This window comes from Numenius arquata, chromosome 3 (genome assembly GCF_964106895.1).
Source record: "Numenius arquata chromosome 3, bNumArq3.hap1.1, whole genome shotgun sequence".
Lineage (NCBI taxonomy): Eukaryota > Metazoa > Chordata > Aves > Charadriiformes > Scolopacidae > Numenius > Numenius arquata.
Window position 1 is genome coordinate 42,246,343 of NC_133578.1, and position 19,365 is coordinate 42,265,707.

General features: G+C 43.5%; 1 protein-coding gene across 2 annotated transcripts in view; it reads left to right on the plus strand.

Annotated features, from left to right (window-relative positions):
* The first annotated feature begins 3,274 nt into the window (after positions 1–3,274).
* TRPM8 (transient receptor potential cation channel subfamily M member 8) overlaps positions 3,275–19,365 on the plus strand; it is a 47,964-nt gene continuing 31,873 nt past the window's right edge. The window contains exons 1-6 of one of the 2 annotated variants that reach the window (XM_074146087.1): positions 3,275–3,316; positions 8,917–9,021; positions 10,673–10,746; positions 13,652–13,808; positions 18,183–18,360; positions 18,729–18,901. In XM_074146087.1, coding sequence (XP_074002188.1) covers positions 3,275–3,316; positions 8,917–9,021; positions 10,673–10,746; positions 13,652–13,808; positions 18,183–18,360; positions 18,729–18,901 — 729 coding nt within the window. Of the gene's footprint in view, positions 3,317–8,916; positions 9,022–10,672; positions 10,747–13,651; positions 13,809–18,182; positions 18,361–18,728; positions 18,902–19,365 lie in introns of those variants that run through there. The other variant, XM_074146089.1, reaches the window with a different exon arrangement.

Below are 19,365 nucleotides of genomic sequence, written 5' to 3' on the forward strand. Positions count from 1 at the left end.
CCTGAACAGGTAATGACATTGGTGGTCTGAATGCTAATCCTGAGCAAGAAGGCTCTTAATTAATTGATCATAGAAACATAGCTCTTTGGCCAGAATGTGAAAGAGAAATCCATAGTAGCACCTATGGTTCACAAATACCTCGATTTAATCCAAATCTGGTGTTTATATACTTTCTATGAATTGGGAAAACCAGCAAATTCTCTGGAGTTTGGCAAATTCTCACTGAAATCTCTCTCCTGGAGATAGAGACCTCATTTTGCTAGAATACGGTAACTCTTTGTGTATTTGCTATCACTTTTGTATAATTATTGTAGGTTTGGAATACTTACACATGTATTCTCAGACCAAGAATTCAGGAATGCTGGGAAGTGTGAATTATTGCCAATGGAGGAGCTCTTGTCTTTGGAAAATATTGATCATCTTTGTTCAGCTAGACTAAAAACTTGCGGACACATTGAGAGAGCATCATTGACTTATGGTTGGGGTGCCCACTCTCTCACTTGAGGTATTGGGAGGGGGATTTGCTACACTTGAGAACCGTATAGTGGCTCCCAAAGTCTGCTCTCCAGGTTTGCTATGTGGAATAGGACCAGACAGAACCCCAACACTGCCCCTGCTTTTTTTAAAGGTACGATTGAGCTCCCCATTTATGTCCTCATTAGTTTCCTTTCTTGAGAGTTATCAGCCCGAGTGGTTTCACAGGGCAGTGACTAAGGGGCTTACTGCAGGTATAAACCATGAAAGACCATAAAGATTCATGTTCAGTACTTCAGTAATGTTGATTACGTGCCTCCAGTGGTTTAAACTCTTAACCACTTTTTACTGTCAGCTTAAGGTGGGCTTTGTGTGGTAATGGCTCTGACACAACAGGGGAGGTGGAGAGAGGTGTATGAAACTGCGGGTGCTATGGCTTTAGTTAAGACTTAGTTCTGTGTGGTTATCATTTTGTGATCCTAGTAACATTTAATGGCAAAGCTTCTTCAGTCCGTTTGCTACTTCCTAGTTGAACCAATTGGATAACCAAGCCAAGAAGGAAAGAAAATGGAGCAATGAAGTACGTCGTAGCTGCCTGTCCATAAGTTGTTAGTTGCTGGTGTGTATCGTAGGGCAGACACAGAGCTGTTGGGTGCTGCAGCGTAAAGTTGAGCCCCTAAGTGAAAACTCTTACCATTGTAGATGTATATAGGCCAAGATAACGGGAGATTTAAGGTAAACAAAGCTATCACCGTCACAGAAGATCGGTCTGAGGCCAGACTGCTGGCTGGAAAAATCAATCTCTGTTCCCTCTGCCAGTGCCTTTTGGCAAAATGACTTGGCCAAGCTGGTTAGGCTCTTCGTGCTGCAGGTCCTTGCAGGCTTGCAGTACCTGTCTCACAGTGACTGGAGAGAAGAGTGCACCTGAGACTTCTCACTCCTCTTGCAAAAGCTGCAGAAGTACTTTTGCTGAGCTTTTTTTTGGTGGTTATCCAGTTATCTGAGCCAGCAATGTGCCCTTGTGGCCAAGAAGGCCAATGGCATCCTGGGGGTCATCAGGAAGAGTGTGGCCAGCAGGTCGAGGGAGGTCATCCTGCCCCTCTGCTCTGCCCTGGTGAGGCCCCATCTGGAGCACTGGGTCCAGTTCTGGGCTCCTCAGTTCAAGAAGGACAGCGAACTGCTGGAGAGGGTACAGCAGGGGGCTACAAAGATGATGAGGGGCCTGGAGCATCTCTCTTATGAGGAGAGGCTGAGGGCCTTGGGTCTTTTTAGTCTGGAGAAGAGAAGGCTGAGGGGGTATCTGATCGATGCTTATAAATACTTCAAGGGTGGGTGTCAGGAGGATGGGGCCAGTCTTTTTTCAGTGGTGCCCAGGGACAGGACAAGAGGAAATGGGCACAAACTTGATTAGAAGAAGTTCCACCTAAACTTGAGGAGGAACTTCTTTCCTGTGAGGGTGGCAGAGCCCTGGGAGAGGCTGCCCAGGGAGGTGGTGGAGTCTCCTTCTCTGGAGACATTCCAAACCCACCTGGACATGTTCCTGTGCAACCTGCTCTGGGTGGACCTGCTTTGGCAGAGGAGTTGGACTAGATGATCTCCAGAGGTCCCTTCCAACCCCATGTTATTCTGTGATCTGTCCTAGTCCACTGACTGCATGCTGGGAACTGATTCCTCTGTGCATCATTCCCTCTGTTTGGCTTCCAAGGAGAGAACAGCCTGGAGCTGGGTGAGTGGAGAGAGCCCAGACTATGTCAGCAGGTTCTTTGGTCTGGATGCTCTCAGATCACACTTTAGAATGCGTTTGCACAGTCTGGAGATGCTCCTGATTACCAAGAAATAGCACTGGGAGCTTTTGACCATCAACAAAATCTCAAAAACGTTCAGGTTGTTTTTAACAGTTGTGTTTTCAATGGCAGATCTTTAATTACCACTCATACTCGTGTTGTCTTGAGCCTTTTGAACAGTATGGCCTTTAGTCTTTGCTGCTCTTGGATTGCTTATGGCTCCAGAGCTGGATGCATTTTCTCCTTGCCTGCTCATTCGCTGCGGTGCAAAGTAAAATAGGATTGTAGGGGAGCACTTGAGCTGGTGGGGTGGTGACATCTGTCCAATTAGAGGGATGTAGAAGGTTCTCCAGCAGCACACCAGATGGCTCTGGTTTCTTCAAGGAGGGTGGAACGGGAACAGTCTGGATCTCCAGGGAGTCACTGTGAATATCACAGCAACAGAAATGAATCTTACCAAAATTAATAGCTTTAAGTTAAAGGCAGAAGGAAACCAAAGATTACTTTACACCAACGAGCGTCAGACAAAAAATTAAGGAATTGAGAGTTGCTGAGCCAAAATATTGGATGTCAAATCATCTGTTGTACTCACCAGTGTTTCAACCACCTTGTAGTGAATTAGATTAATAGGTGTTGATTTTAGAACTATTTCATTATCTTTTGATACATTAAAAACTAATTACTTGTTCCCACAAGCATTTTCTTATATTTCTGGCTTTTTAATAGCGCTGTTGATTGCGTAAACCTGGCTGCGTTGCTGCTGCCGGTTGATTTCTTCAGCACGCTGGCAGCAGGGGGGTCAGAAGCATCGCTCTTCTCTTACAGGTAACCCTGCAGCTCTCCCCGTGTCCTGCTGCGATTACGCCTGCCTTCGTTGCTGGTCAATAACCCTGCTGTTGCTCGCTCCTGTGCGTTATCTCTTCCCGTGTGCCCTCCCTTAAAAGGAGAGCGTGACACAGATAAAAAAAGGTGGGGCTTTGCGAGCTGAAATATATCAAAACCTTCCTCTTTGAGTAATGATTTCAGTAGGATTGCTGGGGCATATCCTGGAGACTGTGGTAAGTGCTCCACAGTGGTAGGTGATTAGGCATTGCTTTTTCTCTACTTAAGAGTGGGTGGTTTTAATATGCTGAAATTGAGGTAGCTGTGCATCTCAAGTTTGGCAACGTGCTTTTCTTTTTGGGAGCTTTCACATAAAGCCAGTTGCTAGAATTACGTTGATGCAAATAGTGGTTAGGTTTATCTGAAACCTTTCTGAGAATGGAAGCTAGTCTTGCTTTTTCCGTTGCAGATGAGTGTTTAAAAGCCTATTTATTAAAGTCTAGTTATTTTTTGTCACTTCTTTTTTTTTTTTTCATTAGTCACTTCTAGGCTGAAGATTTCCTTGGAATATGCTCATTCAAGTGCTGTGGAAGTCACAGTAATAGTCTTATATTTAGAGGATTATTCTGGTGTTTATCTAATGGTTATTGCTCTCAAAATGTGTTAGTTTAAGAAGGTTATGCTTTAATGCACTAGTCGTGCTTTAAAAATGTCTTCCTATATATTTATTTGGTTGGGAATGTGATGGAAAATCAACTGTGTTTGCCTGTTACATAGACTGCAGCTGTGTCACATCTTTTAAAGTATGTACAATTGCTGTTATTTCTAACACCCGAGGACTTAATGAGCTTCACTCACAAATATCAGCTAAATACTGAGGTATCAATGCAGCTTTTCAAAACCTACATTTAAAAATAAGTCCAAGGTTTTCAGGGTTCCTTTGTGCTCTCGCTAACTTTTTTCAGTCTGTTTGCAGCATGTTCTTTTTTGTAAATTATTTACACATGCAATGAGAAAAACTTGAAATCCTGTAGTTTGTTGAATGAATAATTTAATGCCCTTGTTTCCTTTTAATCTTCTCTCCGTACAGTTATGTCCGTAGCCACTTTTCCGGTGTTAACTTCCTGAACAAATCAACAAGTAAAACTGCCAATAAATACATTGCATAGATCCAGACCAAAATGTATTTCCCCAGTGGAACTTTTATCTTGAATTACAGCTTTAAAAACATCTTTAAACCAACCGTCAATTGTATGAAATGATGGGAATTGCTTACTGGGTTATTAGGAAATATGTCTCCTGATGCACAGTTGCCAGTCTTAGCTGAGTTAAATAAATGATGTGTGGTGGGCGTGTGTATTTTTGCTTTATTTTAAACAATCTGGTGTTTTTAGGGACAAACTCTCTTAGTCGTCATGGTCTTGCTTTGTTACCAAAGGTAACGCTGCACAAGAACAGGATGATTCCTTTGTGGCTGTAGCCATCTAAATTCCTCTGGCAGCACATCTTTGTAGAAGCGGAGCTGCTAGAGCTGTGACAATTGCTTCTCTGCTTCTAGCTCGTGCCTGGAAACCATCCTTGCACTAGGCAAAACATGCAAACCTTGTGTGCTGTCTGGGGAGGGAAGGAGGAATCCTAAGATGTTTGGGGTGCTGAGTGAAACCTGTCATAACCCCAACACCAAGGTCAGCTGTCTTCCTGTGGCTTGCCCTATTTAGAAACGCAACGTGAGAGCTACCAGTCTTTTGTTGGAGGACTTCTTATTTATCAGGCCCTGCTTGATCTGCTCTGAAGTCAAGGTCATGGAGGGAAGGGGGCCATTACCTGCGGGACCCTGGACTTGTTTGGAGAGTTTGTGAAAAACCAGGCAGGCCCACAGATGGACAATGGATGGTCCCATACTTGGGGAAGGTAAAGCCAGACTATAAGCCAGAACCACTGTGTTTGGTCTTGCACCTGTCAGTGCGTGAGTGATGCTAGTCAAGGCCCTAAATGATTCACGGGTGGTTCCTCGGACCTCACTTAATGGATGCATAGCACAAGGCTCCACTGGCCCTGAAATGGGAGCTGAAATGGTCTTGGGAAAGTAATGAGCAGAAATGGTCATTTGACTGCTTTTGGCAAGCTTCTAGTGCTTGATGCTCCTTTAATGGAGCTCTGGACTATGGTAATCAAGTGCTTCTTCAACAGCCCTTCCCATTCAGCCAGCAGAGATAGGAGGTCACTAGTGCAGGCATACACACGACACTCTTGGGGTTCACAAGCAGATGCACTTTGGCAGATCCTTTGGGCACTGCCACGGCCCCTCTGTCTGCCCAGCGCTCCTGTCCGGATAGTTAAGAAAGAATTTATTAAGAAGATAGCAGAGACTGCAGTGATCAGGGGCAGGGCTCAGCCAGACAAGTGCATACACCGGCCCCATTTTACGTGCAAAGGGACTCTTTTATATCCCTTTCTGCTTATTCCTCCTTTGTTCCTCCCCATCTGCCTTCCCCTCCTTAGCTGGCAGCGTTCCACCGGCCCTTCTCCAACATCCTTGAACCTCAGGTTTGCATCCTTATCGGCCGCAAAGTCCCAGTTTGCATGAAATTTCTTGCTAATCCATTAATTACTGTGACTGAGGTGTTTTTTCTTGTCTTTGTCTCCATGATGTTTGCTTGTCAGGTTTGAGCCTCTGTATATTTTGTGTATGACTGCCCCTTTTTCCGTAGTATCCCATTTGACAAACCTGGCCCATCGGATAACCTCGCTGGAATAAACGTTCCCACATTCCACATACCCTTATCAATTAGTGTGGTTGAGAGGTTTGGGTCTCATCACTCCCTCCCTTCCTGCCTGTCTGTCAGTCAGGTTTTCCTCTCTATTTGTTCTTGTTTATGGCTTCCTCCTTTTCTTATCCTCCCCCCCCCTCCCCCCCTTTTTTTTTGGCATGGAAAAGGCCCTGAGCAGAAACCCTTAAAGGAACAGATGCTCTCCTTCCACAGACCCTTGCAGTTTCTGTGCAAATACAGCAATGTTTCTCTTCTGGAGGTCTGAAGTAGGGCATGACCAGAGCAGCAGCCCCTTTGGAGGTCGCTTTCTTCTAGTGTTTTGTTGTTACGAGCTGTTTTAGTAAGTTTGCTATGAAGGAAGTCTTTTCCTGAATCTGGTGCAGAGCTTGCCAGATTTCTATCCTTGCTCTGAAGATGGAAAGTCTTAGAGTTATTAACACAAAGGAGATTAAGAGCTTCCAAGGAGGAGTGTGCTCTGTTTTCTTCTGCAGCTTCTCCTTGATTAAACAGCGTGAGCACCTTTCTGCAGTGCTGAAAGAGGAAATAGCTTGGTAGCCTGAAATTATCTACAGCTGAAAAGAGTTCCCACGTGGAAGGCTTAGGCCAGCACAACTGGAGCTCTCAATGGCATAGATCTTTTGGATCAGTATTTCGAAGTTGAAATTCGAGGGAGAGAGTATGATAGGAGATGAAGGACTTCTCCGTAGAGTGCTTCCTCTCTAATGAGTTCAGAAGAGATGTGAAGAGATTATACGCTGTTTGGTTTCAAAGGGAAGGGTTGACTTTTTTGGTTGTTATTCCTCTGGGCTGAGAAACCTGAATCCTCGTGGCGGGGGTCTGTGGGAGGTGGTGTGGGGCTCAGAGACTCGGGTGCTTGTGGAGTTCATGTGAAATGTAATGAAACCAGCCAGACTGTGTACCGGGTTTTCAGGTTTGTGCCTGAATTGTGGTATTACACGACTCTCGCATGGCATGCAAGCTAGCTCGGTGCTGTCTTGGGAGACCTGAGGTGAGATTTTTAACTGTTGATTTCATGTTTTGCAGAGATTTTATAGCCTTTCTTTCCTCTTTTGCTTTGGAGAGATCCATGCATTTGGAATAGGATCTTCTCTCTGGAACAACAATGCCAGCCCTGTTTGAAACACTGTGCTCTTGGCTATTCTTGGAGAGATGGGCATTGCTGTTCCATCACAGAATGATATAGGGTTGGAAGGGACCTCTGGAGATCATCTAGTCCAACTCCTCTGCCAAAGCAGGTCCACCCAGAGCAGGTTGCACAGGAACGTGTCCAGGTGGGTTTGGAATGTCTCCAGAGAAGGAGACTCCACCACCTCCCTGGGCAGCCTCTCCCAGGGCTCTGCCACCCTCACAGGAAAGAAGTTCCTCCTCGTGTTTAGGTGGAACTTCTTCTATTCAAGTTTGTGCCCATTTCCTCTTGTCCTATCCCTGAGCCCATTTGTTCCTCCAAGGTTTTGGTGATCACCACCTTTCCATAGGTACTGGTTTCTATGTGATCGAATTAAAACCTGTGCCTGAATTGAGTGCAGGTACCTTTTTAGGCATCCTACTTTCTTAAATCAGTACCGAATGAGACTTAAACAACTTCCAAAGCTGAGGACAACTGCACTGTGCCAATTACTCAGGTTGCAATATGATGAAATGCACTTTCCAGCCTTCTGCCTTTTCGTGTGCTTAAATCAATCCTGTTGCATGCAGAAGATGGGAAGGAAGTAGAGGGATTTTTCCATACTCTTCCATCCCTTAATATTGATGAAGAGAGTGACTGATATCCCAGGCATGCCAAAGAATTTGGGGCAAGTAGCTGTGTAAACAACACTGAGTCAATCACGCTCCCCCTAAACATGAAATGTTTTCCAAAGTATTTTTAAAATAACCGTGAAGTATAAATATACATGTTTTTGTGGAAACTTGCCTTTTCTTTCCTGCTTTGGGAGTTGCTCACATTATGCTCCTTTGTTCTATTTATGACTACAGCTTCCCCCTGCCTGTGCCATTCCTACTTAGTTGAGTGCTCCAAGTAAATTGCTAGGTTTTGGGTTTCGGAAGTGATATATTTACAGGGGGATGCTTCATCAGAGCTGGAGAATGTGTGTTCCGGTGTCTGGGAGGGATGCTCTTTGCCATAAGGTGGCAGGATGACCCAAGAGGCAAGTCTAGTGTACAGAGCGAGAGGAAAAGGCAGGAGAGAAGAGTGTTGGAAGGAGCAGTAGAATTTGAGCTCGCCATGTTAGCTGGCTGCCAGCCTTCCTTTCAGGAAAAGACCAATATTATTTTGCAAAGTAACATGAAGGGAATTGAAGAATTCACTCGTAGAATAAATAAAATTTTGTTTTGTGCCTTGGTGCAAATGAAGTAATGCTCCTTCAAAGACAGTGAGGTCGATACAGGTATCTGCTCTAGAAGGCAACTGGAGTGTGTTTGCTTCCAAGTGTGACTTGTTAACTTTTGGATCCCACAAACTTTAAATCCACTTACTCTTCAGGTTGCACGTGTTAACTATCCTTGTTACAGGAGCGGGCAGAGACCTGAGGGGTTGGTGTTCAGGTGCTGCATCGACTCTAAGCTTCTGCTGGACTGCCAGAACAACTTCTTTTTACACTGAAGTTTGTTTTCTCTGTGCTTGAAATGTTTCTTTTTAATATCTCCTTTAATATGTAAGTACATTGGATTAGGGACTACTTATTGCATATAAACACTGAATAGCACGGGTTCCTCAGCATGCCCATCAGAGATTGGAAGGGAAAGAGTTAAGTCAGTTGAATGGGATGGCATATAAGGTATGTTCTTTTCTCAAAGCGTGTTGACTTGGTTTTCTTTTTGGGGTGGGGAAAGAAAAAGGAAAGTATCTTTGTGGTATGAAATAAGAGGAAAAAAAATCTCTGAATGTTGGTTTCACATTTTAGGAATCATTTCCTAATTCTTTATGCTGGGTTTGAATAACCTCTCCTTTGCTTTCCTAGGGCACTAAGTGTCCTTGCTGGCTTTTATCTAGTGAAAGAAATTACCATTGCTCCTTCGAGTCCCCCTCTGCTGTGCTCTTTCAGGTTTCCATGGGCACCATGCGACACCGAAGAAATGGCAATTTTGAGAGTTCCAGACTCCTCTATTCCAGCATGTCTCGCAGCATAGATGTGTCCTCCAGTGATGCTGTGAGTATCTGGTACATCCTTGGTCAGCTTGGGTGTTCTCTTGGGAGTGGGTCCCAGGGATTGTGAATTAGGTCATGTCAGGAGAAGGATGGTTGATTTATCAGTTCTCCTTTAATGAGAAGTTTCCCTTCAAGCAGAAGCAGGGCTTTGTTGACAAGGTGAAAGTCTAAGGATGTAATGCATTCCTTTTGATCCATCTAACTCTTTATTGTACATCCTTAGTCACTTCTGGTTTAAAATCCTATTTCACATTTCAGTTAGAGACAAATCCTCTGTCTCTGTAAAGAAGAACCCCAACCTCTTAAGGAAACTTGACGGCAAAGGCAGACAACATATAATTATGTTAAACATCCCTTGAAAAGCCTCAATCATTTGCTGATCACAGGGATTGTCTGGCAGATTTCTTGCTTCTGATGGGCTCCAAAGAGGCCTAATGACTAGCTCTTAGGTCTTTAGCAAGTGGCTCCCCCTCCTTTTTAGTTTTTTGGTCTTGTGTGTCTCTTTTGGTCTCATCCTGGCTTTTGCTGGCTAAATATATTCCCTTCCATTTTCTTCGTTTTGGATACTGTAGTCCTTTTTAAAGAATGCTTTCCCACTTGGAATGACTTCCTCTAACTGCTGTTTAACGACAAGTGTTCTGTCAAAATGGTAAACTTACCTGTAGCTGTATGTCTTCCCTTTCCATCTTTCATCGCAAGCTAAATCTTGGCTTGCAAATCCAAACTGGGCTTAAAAACAACAACAAAAAGCCAAACCTCCAAACTTTTCTCCACAAGTGAGAAACTTTTTTTGCTTTCCTGACTTGCAGAGGCAGGTTAGGAATGAATTTGCATCTCCCAAATTTTAGAGCTTTGCTTACACTTGTGGAGTTTCAAGCTTAATACCAGAGTTCATGGTCATACAAGCTGAGGAGACTTTGTATTCCACTGAGCTCACATAAAGCATGACTTCAGTCATTCTGGGCTCCTGCTATGGTCTATTTGAGTTGAATTAAAGTGGCCCCTACCCAAAAGGATGTTAATGTTTGATTTTTTTGCTTTGGGTGTGTTTTTTTTTGGTTTTTTGGTTTTTTTCCCCTTGGGAAGAAACAGTGTTTGCCATAGTCTTTTAAGCAGTATCTAGACCAGAGCTAACCACTGTTCGAAAAATATTGGCAGTGCTGCAAGTTATTTGGAAACATGGTGGTGTTTGCAAATAGAAAGGCTCTGTAGTCTACAGCTAACCGTATCGTGCCACTGAATTCAAGTACCATGTTTTCTATGTGGGTCTTTTGGATTAAAAGTTGAAATTAAAAAAGTAGGCTCTCCAGCCGGTCTTCAGATATCAAATCAGTTCTGCTGTTCAAGATTATTATATTTTTTTGGAGGAGAATGCCGTTCCTTTTGCCTCTGTAGTATATTTTGTGTTTGAGAGATATAAAAATATTGATATCACATGTTTTTTTGAATGCCTTTATGTGATTTTTAGTAGTCTTTTTTTGTCCAGTCAGCTCCCATCAATGCTTTCTAGTTGCTCCCCACCATCCACTTTGAGAAAGGCGACTTAGGAATTTGTACCCGTTTTCCTTGTGTTTAAACTTATCATGCTGTTACTGAGGTTTCTTCAGTTATATGCGTTACCAGAAGTAAATGTTTTTAAAATTATTTTCAAGGATTTGGTCAACTTCATCCAAGAAAACTTTAAGAAGAGAGAATGTGTCTTTTTTACAAAAGACACCAAGTCAATGTAAGCAGATATTTTTCTCTTGTTTTCCAGGTGCTGGGGGGCTGGGAGCTGAGGGTATTTCTGCCTGCTATGCCGTGTGGCAGGCGTTCAGCCTGGAGCAAACTTTTTTTTTAGTTAAAAGTCTGAATCTAGCAGTGCAACCTCACCTCAGTCTTGCTTGTACAACTCCTTTCATTGTCACTGCTTGTTTGGCTTGTTCGCATATGCCTGGGTTGTTCTGCAATTATGGTCAAAAAACCTGGAAGTCTGGTGGTCAGACATGTACCCTGGAGTGTTTCTCCCAGCTCTAGACCAACGGGCTCTGAACTATTTTGATTGCACACCCCATCGGTACAAAAATTTTGAGCATACCCGTCAATATATGTTTATTTACAAACTATATACATCTACTACTGTTCTAATATTATGTACATTATAAAACATACACAAAAAATAGCAATTAAAAAACGATGAGACAAAGATGAAATAAACACTATTTTTTTTTTTTTTTAAAGTTTATTTAATGCTCCGCCCCAATTTGGAGACCACTGCTCTAGACTGTCAGGAGTTTGTGTGAAAACTGGAAATGTATCAGTTTGAGCTACTCCACAACTAACTTGATGCAAAACTTAAGGGCCTGACCTTCACGCTAGCTCTGTCGGCGTACCTTCCAGCAGCTCTCTCAAAGGGCTTTAATACAATTTCCCTATACGAAGCATAATTGTGGCAGTGTATAAATACTTTTAGGGATGCAGTAGCAGCACTGGTATCGATGTATAACTATGTATGTATGTATCAGAGCTTTGCCTAATTTAACTTTTTCATTTTAAACCCAACTCACAAATTCCATGCACAAGCCTTCAGCAAAGAGATACAGCCAGTAGGTTTTGCTCAGGCTGATGTTCTCTTAAGACAGAATATTATGCTTGCTCCGTATTCAGGCACAAGTTCTTATGCAAGGTAAATTTGAGGACTGTGACATTGCTTTTGTGTTTTGGATTGTGGTTGGTTTTTTTGTTTTTTTTTTTTTTTTTTATAATCTCAGGAGAAAAGTGATCAAACAAATGCAGCTGCTGCAGAAGTCCTAATACAGAGCTCTCAGGGCTCTCAGAAACTCCATTCTCCTTTAAAGCTGGGAGGAAAAATGCCTTAGAGAGAGAGAGGGAGGGAAATTAGTCTTATTTCAGAAAGTCTTACTTAGGGTCCTCTTCTGCCATCTAAAATGGGATGTCTGGCAAAGGACCAACAAAGGATGGAGAGCTGGTTCTTACCAGCTTCTCTTCCTACAAGCCCACTGGGAAAAGGATTGCAAGTCATAATTTATAACTTGCTGGGATTTTTTTGTCTACCTATTTTTAAGGTAATCTGGTTTTATTTGCAAGCTACAGTTGAGTAGAAGAAACCATACAAGTTTTCTCTCCTTCAGAGATACATGCTGTGACTTAGCTATACAGCAGTCTTCAGAGGAGGCATTACTCAATCTCATGTTTGCAGTCTGCAACCTAACTATAAAGGTCACCGTAAGCCCACAAATTAATAATATCCTCATTTTAATCCTTTTGGGCTGATGCATTTTTTTCCCCACTCTATATTCCTAAACTGCACAATGCTGTTAATAGCATTGTTCTTCTTGCTTTGTCCCTCACCTACTTTTTTTTGTGTTGTTAGCTAGCGAAAATTAACATTGTGCAAGTGTTTACGTGATGTTGCTTGTTAACATAGACCGTAGGGGCCACACTTCCTCCCGCCTGTTGCTGTTGCCAGTGCTTACTGTACTTGGCTGACTGCAGTTCTCAGTCAACCCTGCCTTTTCATAAGCAAGGACCCTTTCTCCATGCCCTCTGAGGAAGCAGGGATACGGGTACGCACAAGATTTCATGGTCTGTGTTGTAGCTTTTCCTAGGAAAAGAGTTCTCCTAGCTTTCCCAACTAGACCTGTGCAACCAAAGTGCAGATTCTTCCTCCCCTTGATGCAGTTTCAGTGTTGGTGAGGGGGGCATCGGTAGTGACTGAACTCCATGCCTTGCAGTGGGCAGGGGTGGTGGTAGGGGAAGTGTGCTAGGAACACAGCAAACTGCCTGCAAAGTCTGCTCAGAAACCAGATGTCCGTTCCCACTTGATGTGAATGTCTTAGGCGTCCTTAGACACCAGTCAAGCCCTGGGTTTGTATGGAAAGCGATGACACTTACTAATCATCTTCGAGAATTCTTCATATCTGGTTGAGAGCACAAAAAGGGAAAGAAACTATTTGTACACATCAGGTTAGCAGCAGATGGGGTCACTTCTGGTGGTGTCTGATGCCAAGTTCTGGTGCGTTTTCTTCGTTTCTGTGCACAGTTGTAGGCTTTTAAATTAAGCTGCTGGTGATCTAACTCGATATGCGATAATGACAGAGGTCACATAGGTAAGGCCCATCCAGAAGCGTCAGGCTCATCTCTCAGCACAGACTGGTTCCTGAGACGTGCTCCACTCCATTGCCTGGTGCCAGGAAGAAGCAGATTATAGGAGTAGGAAGCATGATTAGGTGCTGGTCTCAGCTGAGAGTTGGTTCCTCTTAGCGGTCAATTTGTCACTTAGCAAATCCCAAGTAGAATCCCATGCACAACTGGTTCCGTAGCTCCACCTGCTGCATGGCTTCTTGTGTTTGTACAACCCCGCTCGATGCTGCATGGCTTCTTGTGTTTGTACAACCCCGCTCGAAGACTTTGCACATGATGTGACTGCTGCGGTAGGCACCCTGTATTCTACTGGCTCCAAGTTTGCTGCAAAATAACACTTCTTGGAAATGTCCTGACCGAGCAGAAGTTTTGAAGGTGATTTCAGCTGTGAAAATAGTCTGTCTGTTGTTCTTAAACATGTCAGAGCTTACTTTTCTGTGCTCAGGATGATAACGGTGGGGTTTCATGCCTATTCGCTCTTCTTTTAGGGGCAACTTATGTAAATGTGGGTACCCTGAAAATCAACACATAGAGGGCACTCAGATTAATACCAATGAAAAATGGAATTACAAGAAGCACACTAAGGAACTTCCTACTGATGCCTTTGGGGACATTCAGTTTGAAAACATGGGAAAAAGAGGAAAGGTAAGCGATTGTTTTAAGAGTACGCGTCAGGCCCCTGTTGGGTGCGCGGTAGTCACTTCTGGATACGAGGCCAGTGGAAGCCCCTGAAAAGCAGGGGAAGTGAAGCTAAAGTCAATTTGATTTGAATGGGAATGGAAGAAGTTAGACTACAAAGGAGGCAAGCGCGTTTCTGAAGTCCTGACAGTAGGTAACAAAGAATAATTTCTTTTGTGTTATTTATTTCATAGGCTAATGATGGGAGTGAAAGAGATTATCTGTTTCCAGGCGTGGCAGAAGAATGGGTGAAAGAGGGTGATGCTCAGTTATTATTTTTCTTTCTTTCATGTAGCTAGTTTTATTGTAATTGCCCTGTAATATGGTTCTGAAGGTCTTGGGCTAGTAGGATATAATTTAAGATAGATCTGTGATGTCTGTTGCTGGGACTCCGCACCCTGACTATATCAGAGTGCAGTTGCAGTGGCCATTTTGTAGTCCCCCTCTATACTGAAATGTGCTTGCATTTTAGTGGTGAACCTGACCTAATAAGATAAAAGTGTCTGAATGACCAAGCTTCTGATAAACGTGCTTTGTTCTTGACTATCTGTCTTTAACACCAAGACAAGGCTGTTTTTTGGAACATAGCTCCTTTCCAGTGTGCACCAACTTATGCTTTAGAAAGAAAACGGTGTGAGGGTGCACACCAGTGCAACTCGTGGGACAGGAGCATGTGTGACATGCTTTGCCTTTGAAGGTGCAGCAGGATCCGTGAGGTGATAACCACAGGCATTTCACATCTGTGGGGATGTAAGACCTTTCTTTGGAGGGTCTGTACTCTTCCAAACAGAAGCTGCGTGTACCTGCTTGCTACTCCGTAAAATCATCAGTCGTGCTTTGTAATGGCTTTAACATTGCATGACACTCATCCAGCGCTTGCCTACGGAGCCTGCTGAACCTCTGTTCCCTTCCTCCCTATCTGTTCTATGTGCGGATGATCACAGTCTGTGGATGTGCAGTGCTCCAGTCCGTACAGTCATAGCTTAGGCCTTGGGCTGGACACTCTGAAGGCTGTTGTGGCATGTTGGAATGGGGTTTGCCCTGCACCCTTAAAGAGTAATTTTGTTTGGAAGGGCTCTCCAGATTTTTCTAGCCAAAGCTCTTTCTCAAAGCATATCCACAAAGGACAGCTTGCTCAGGCCCATAACCAGTTGAATATTGAACATTTCCCGGGGTGGAGACCCTACAATGATGGTAAATTGAATAGGGATGTAAGATAACAGTGGAACTTTAGAGGTTTTATTCTGTTTGTGTGTGTCCTGTCCCCCCCCGCCCAGTTTTTTCCTTGATGTGGGACAGTGGAGGGGTAGAAGGAAGAAAATAGGTGGTGTTGCTATTTCTGATGATTTGGACTGATACTGTGTGAAGGAGTCACACGTGGCTGAGCTCATCTACCTCTTCTAAATGGCTGCTATTTACCACCAGTGCAGCTTTCTTGAGACAATCGAAATAAATGAGGAAATCAGAGCATGCTATGTAAATTAATTGCGTGTTTTTTATGCAAAGTAGCAGAAATGAGGCATTTGGGTTTGAGACTGAAGGTTTTGAATCGCGCTTAAACACATCCAAGTACTTCCCATGTTTGTTGATATGCATATTTTAGCTTTATACTACTGTGTAGTGAGCTGCTGTGTACTTTCACTGGAAGAAGAAATTATTTGCTCTGGCATCTGCCGGTCTTAAACATTGCAAAATGTTTTCTTTTGATCTTGTGCACAGTGCATAGGACTTCAAACCCAAGATATCCTAAGAGTTTCAGACTATTATCAATGAGGGATGGAAAGTTTTATACCCTCCATTGTACTTTTTAGGACGGATGAGTCCTAAAAAGTCCTGAGTGGAAATATTAGATGTGAACAGACCGATAAAATCTCCACGTTTAAGTCCTGCTTGCACTCTCTTGTTTTTGTGGTGTTGCTCTGATCCTTTAACATCCAAGGACATTGCAGTTGCTGTGTTTTATGTTCTGGTAGCCCTCAATCTGAAAAAAAAAAAAAAAAAAAAAAAAAATCCTTCTCTGAATACCTTTCTGAGTTCAGCTACTGAAATATGCTTGGCATCACCTGTGTTTGAGGGCTGGTTGGATGGGTGATGGTTGGGGTGCACCAGCCGGCTGTACCAGGAGATGGCATCCTTGTACCTTGGAGAAATGAAGTGGCTGAACCGAGGGGTTCACCCTCTTGGATGCAGCCTGTAAAGGACTCTGGAGGCGACAAGTGCCAGACATGAAGTTGCTGGTACATTGAATGTGTAGATGAAAACAACAAGTTATTCAACTGGAAGCCTTAATTGTTGATGGAACAACGGTAGTCATACAGATACAAGGTACTTTGCATTATCAGTAGTGTTTAGGATAAATGCCTTCTAACTACAGAGCTAACAAGATTTGCTGTGGGGATAGCTTACTGGCTCTGTGGAGCAGTTAACATTTCTGGCAGGCTCCCTTCTTCTATGGGGGACCCTCTCCTGAAAAACACCCAAGGTTTCATGTGGCTGATGCTTATGAAGAGCAGAAGCTGTGGGAGTCCCTCGGCTCTCCTGTGTAGCTGCTGGAGCCTGCTAGACTTTCTCTGTGATGCACTGTTCTGAGCCAGGTGCAGTAAGTATTCCTGGGAACCCATCCTGGAATGGTTGATTATGTTCTTTAGTTCGAGTTAAACGTCTCTCAAGATAAGACATTTCTTCTTCAAACTAATCCCTTGGTTTTGCTTTCCTGCAAGTACTGGGTAATCTATACCAAATCCACTATGATTCAGGTCCAAGTTACTTCTTTTCATCCCTTGGTATGGCTTGTGTAGCAATGACTGTCTTCCAAAAGTCTATCACGCTAAACTACTAGCAGTGATGAAATTGCAAAGGGGCTCTTGAATACCATAGCAAAAAAAAAAAATGCCAGAGAGCCTTTTACATAAATGGAGACATAATAGGACCATCTGAAACCAGTTTATTTATCTAGTGTCCTCTGTAGTATCCTCATACATTGTTCAAGCTTTACTATAAATTTGATAAAGTTGTTTTGTGTTATACTTAAAATGCTGTTATGGGTGTATGCTATCACAGGGACAACATACCTATGGAGCCTGGAATTTGTACTTAGTCAAATTAAGGCGTTAATAGTGTAATCAAAATACAACTGTAATTATTATTAGTTCACTTATAGCAATGCTGCCACTAATCCATAATCCAAGCTATAAATCCAAGCTTTGTTACAGTTAAAATTATGTTATAGTGTAAATTTCTTTGGTGTTGTGTTCATCCTTCCAGTGTTCCTCTGAATCCCAGTGTCAGTGCTCTTGTCTTCCGCCAGCGGAAGGAGGCTTTGGAGGCTTTATTTGACTCCTGAGGTCTTTGGAGGGATAATTTCAGTACTGACCAAGGGGATTCCTCCTCCTTGGTCCTGGGATGCCTGGAGTTCTGTCTGTACATTTCTCTCAAGACAGTCTGCTTGTGCTTTTTCTTTTCAGAGGTTCTGAATTATATCGTTCTTTTGACTGTATTTGTTATTTCTAAGAATAATTTTACCTGATTCATAAGGTTGCACTCAAATAGTGCAAGTTATTGGCAATTGTGATTTGTTTTTACAGACTGGGACCTCTGTCGTTTGGTGTCTGCATTCTTCCCTGCCACCTTTTATTCTGGTCATACATTGTTCAATTCCCACAGAATTACTATTTGTTTCTGTTATAGCAAATCAAACATAGACAATAGTTATTACACTGCTAGACAACTGCTATCACAACTATACTCAGATCAGGCCAAAGACATCCTGAGAATCTGCACTCTGGGTTCAGTGCAAAGCCTGTGGACTTTTATTAGTAATGGCAAAAAATCATTTTCTGGGGCTACACAGTTTAGCTTCTGCCAAATTTAAGATGTAGGTGGCAGAACATGGTAGTGCAACCTCAGCACTGCACTACCTCCTGACCCCATTACCAGGGCGCTGGAGATACTGGTTGCAGTTTTGGGCTGAACCTGGAAATCATGGAGATGGGAGGTCTTAAGGCCAGCGGTTACGTTCTTCACTGTGCTGCTGCCCTGACGCTGCCACTTTTGTTCTGCTCTCTGTAAGACTGTGCCTTATCTCCAGACCTCAGCACTGATCTGTTGAGAGGAGATCACCTTGCAAGTCCTAGGAATGGATGTCTGGTTGTAGGGGGAGCATAAAGATGTTTTAGAGGAAGGAACAAAGCCTTAAGCTCTGGTTCATCATCACTTTACCCTTTGTGTAACAGTTGTTGGAATAAGAGTGTACATTAGAGAAGAAAATGCAATTCCTGATCGGTTCCCAGCATCACTATTTTTCTCTTGCTTATTTGTTTCTCCTCTTTTCTCTCACCCAAGTACATCCGTTTGTCATGCGACACAGATTCTGAAACACTCTATGATCTCATGACTCAGCACTGGCACCTGAAAACCCCTAACCTTGTCATCTCTGTCACTGGGGGCGCAAAGAACTTTGCACTCAAGCCCCGGATGCGCAAGATATTCAGCAGGCTGATCTACATTGCCCAGTCCAAAGGTAGAGACCTGCAGATGTGTCTGCATTATTTTATTGCTGCATGATACTGTTGGAGAGGTGGTAGCTCAAAGGGTCAGCAGGGAAGGAGAACATTGAGTTTGTTTTCGCTTGGCTAGCGCGTTTGGGACAAATGTGACCTAGCCGTTTGGAAGTAACAGGGTTGAGAGCTAGTCATCAGGATGCCTAGGATAATGTAAGGTATGTTGTGTGCAATATGTTAAACACATCTTTTGTGTTTAGCTGAAGAATAAATGCCTCTTCTGAGGTGAGGTCTTGAGAGAGAATTGGGTTGTGGGATCTTAAAGGTGATGCATTAGGAGGGTGGGTATTCCACTACATCCTCCCAGGTTATTGGATGTTGTCCCCAGGGGCCTGGATTTTCACAGGAGGCACGCATTACGGGCTGATGAAGTACATCGGGGAAGTGGTCAGAGACAACACCATCAGTCGGAGCTCGGAGGAGAACGTGGTGGCTATTGGCATAGCAGCCTGGGGCATGATTTCCAACCGAGAAAGTCTGATTCGCAGTGGTGATAATGAAGTAAGAAACGAGTACGGCTTGATGGGGAAAGAAAGAGGAGGCTCGGCTGTCAATTATACAGATTATGTCCCTGACTGACTGCTGCTGTCAGCAATAACAATGTCTGTGCTACGCTGATGCCATCAGCCATGTGATGACTGAGTTGAGCGGTCAGTCAAGCTCTGCTTGTGAGTCTGGCAAAGCAGACCTCAGCGGAATGCTTTCCAGTGTAATGTTTGTGTAGAAGCACACCTGTCTTCTTAACCCTGACCTACTGCGTCCTAAGCAATTCAGCCTGGGGCCAGCTTTTCTTCAGTGTGCATAGCTGTGAGATGAAACATCAAGTGCTCTTCCCAGAACAGGAGGGAACTAAAGTGTTCTCATCTTCAAGGTGGTTGCACACATCAGGCCTCGTGGAGAGGATTTCAGCTGTGGCCTTCACGTGTCTGTGTGGAAGCTCAGCTGCTCTAATTTCATGTCTGGCA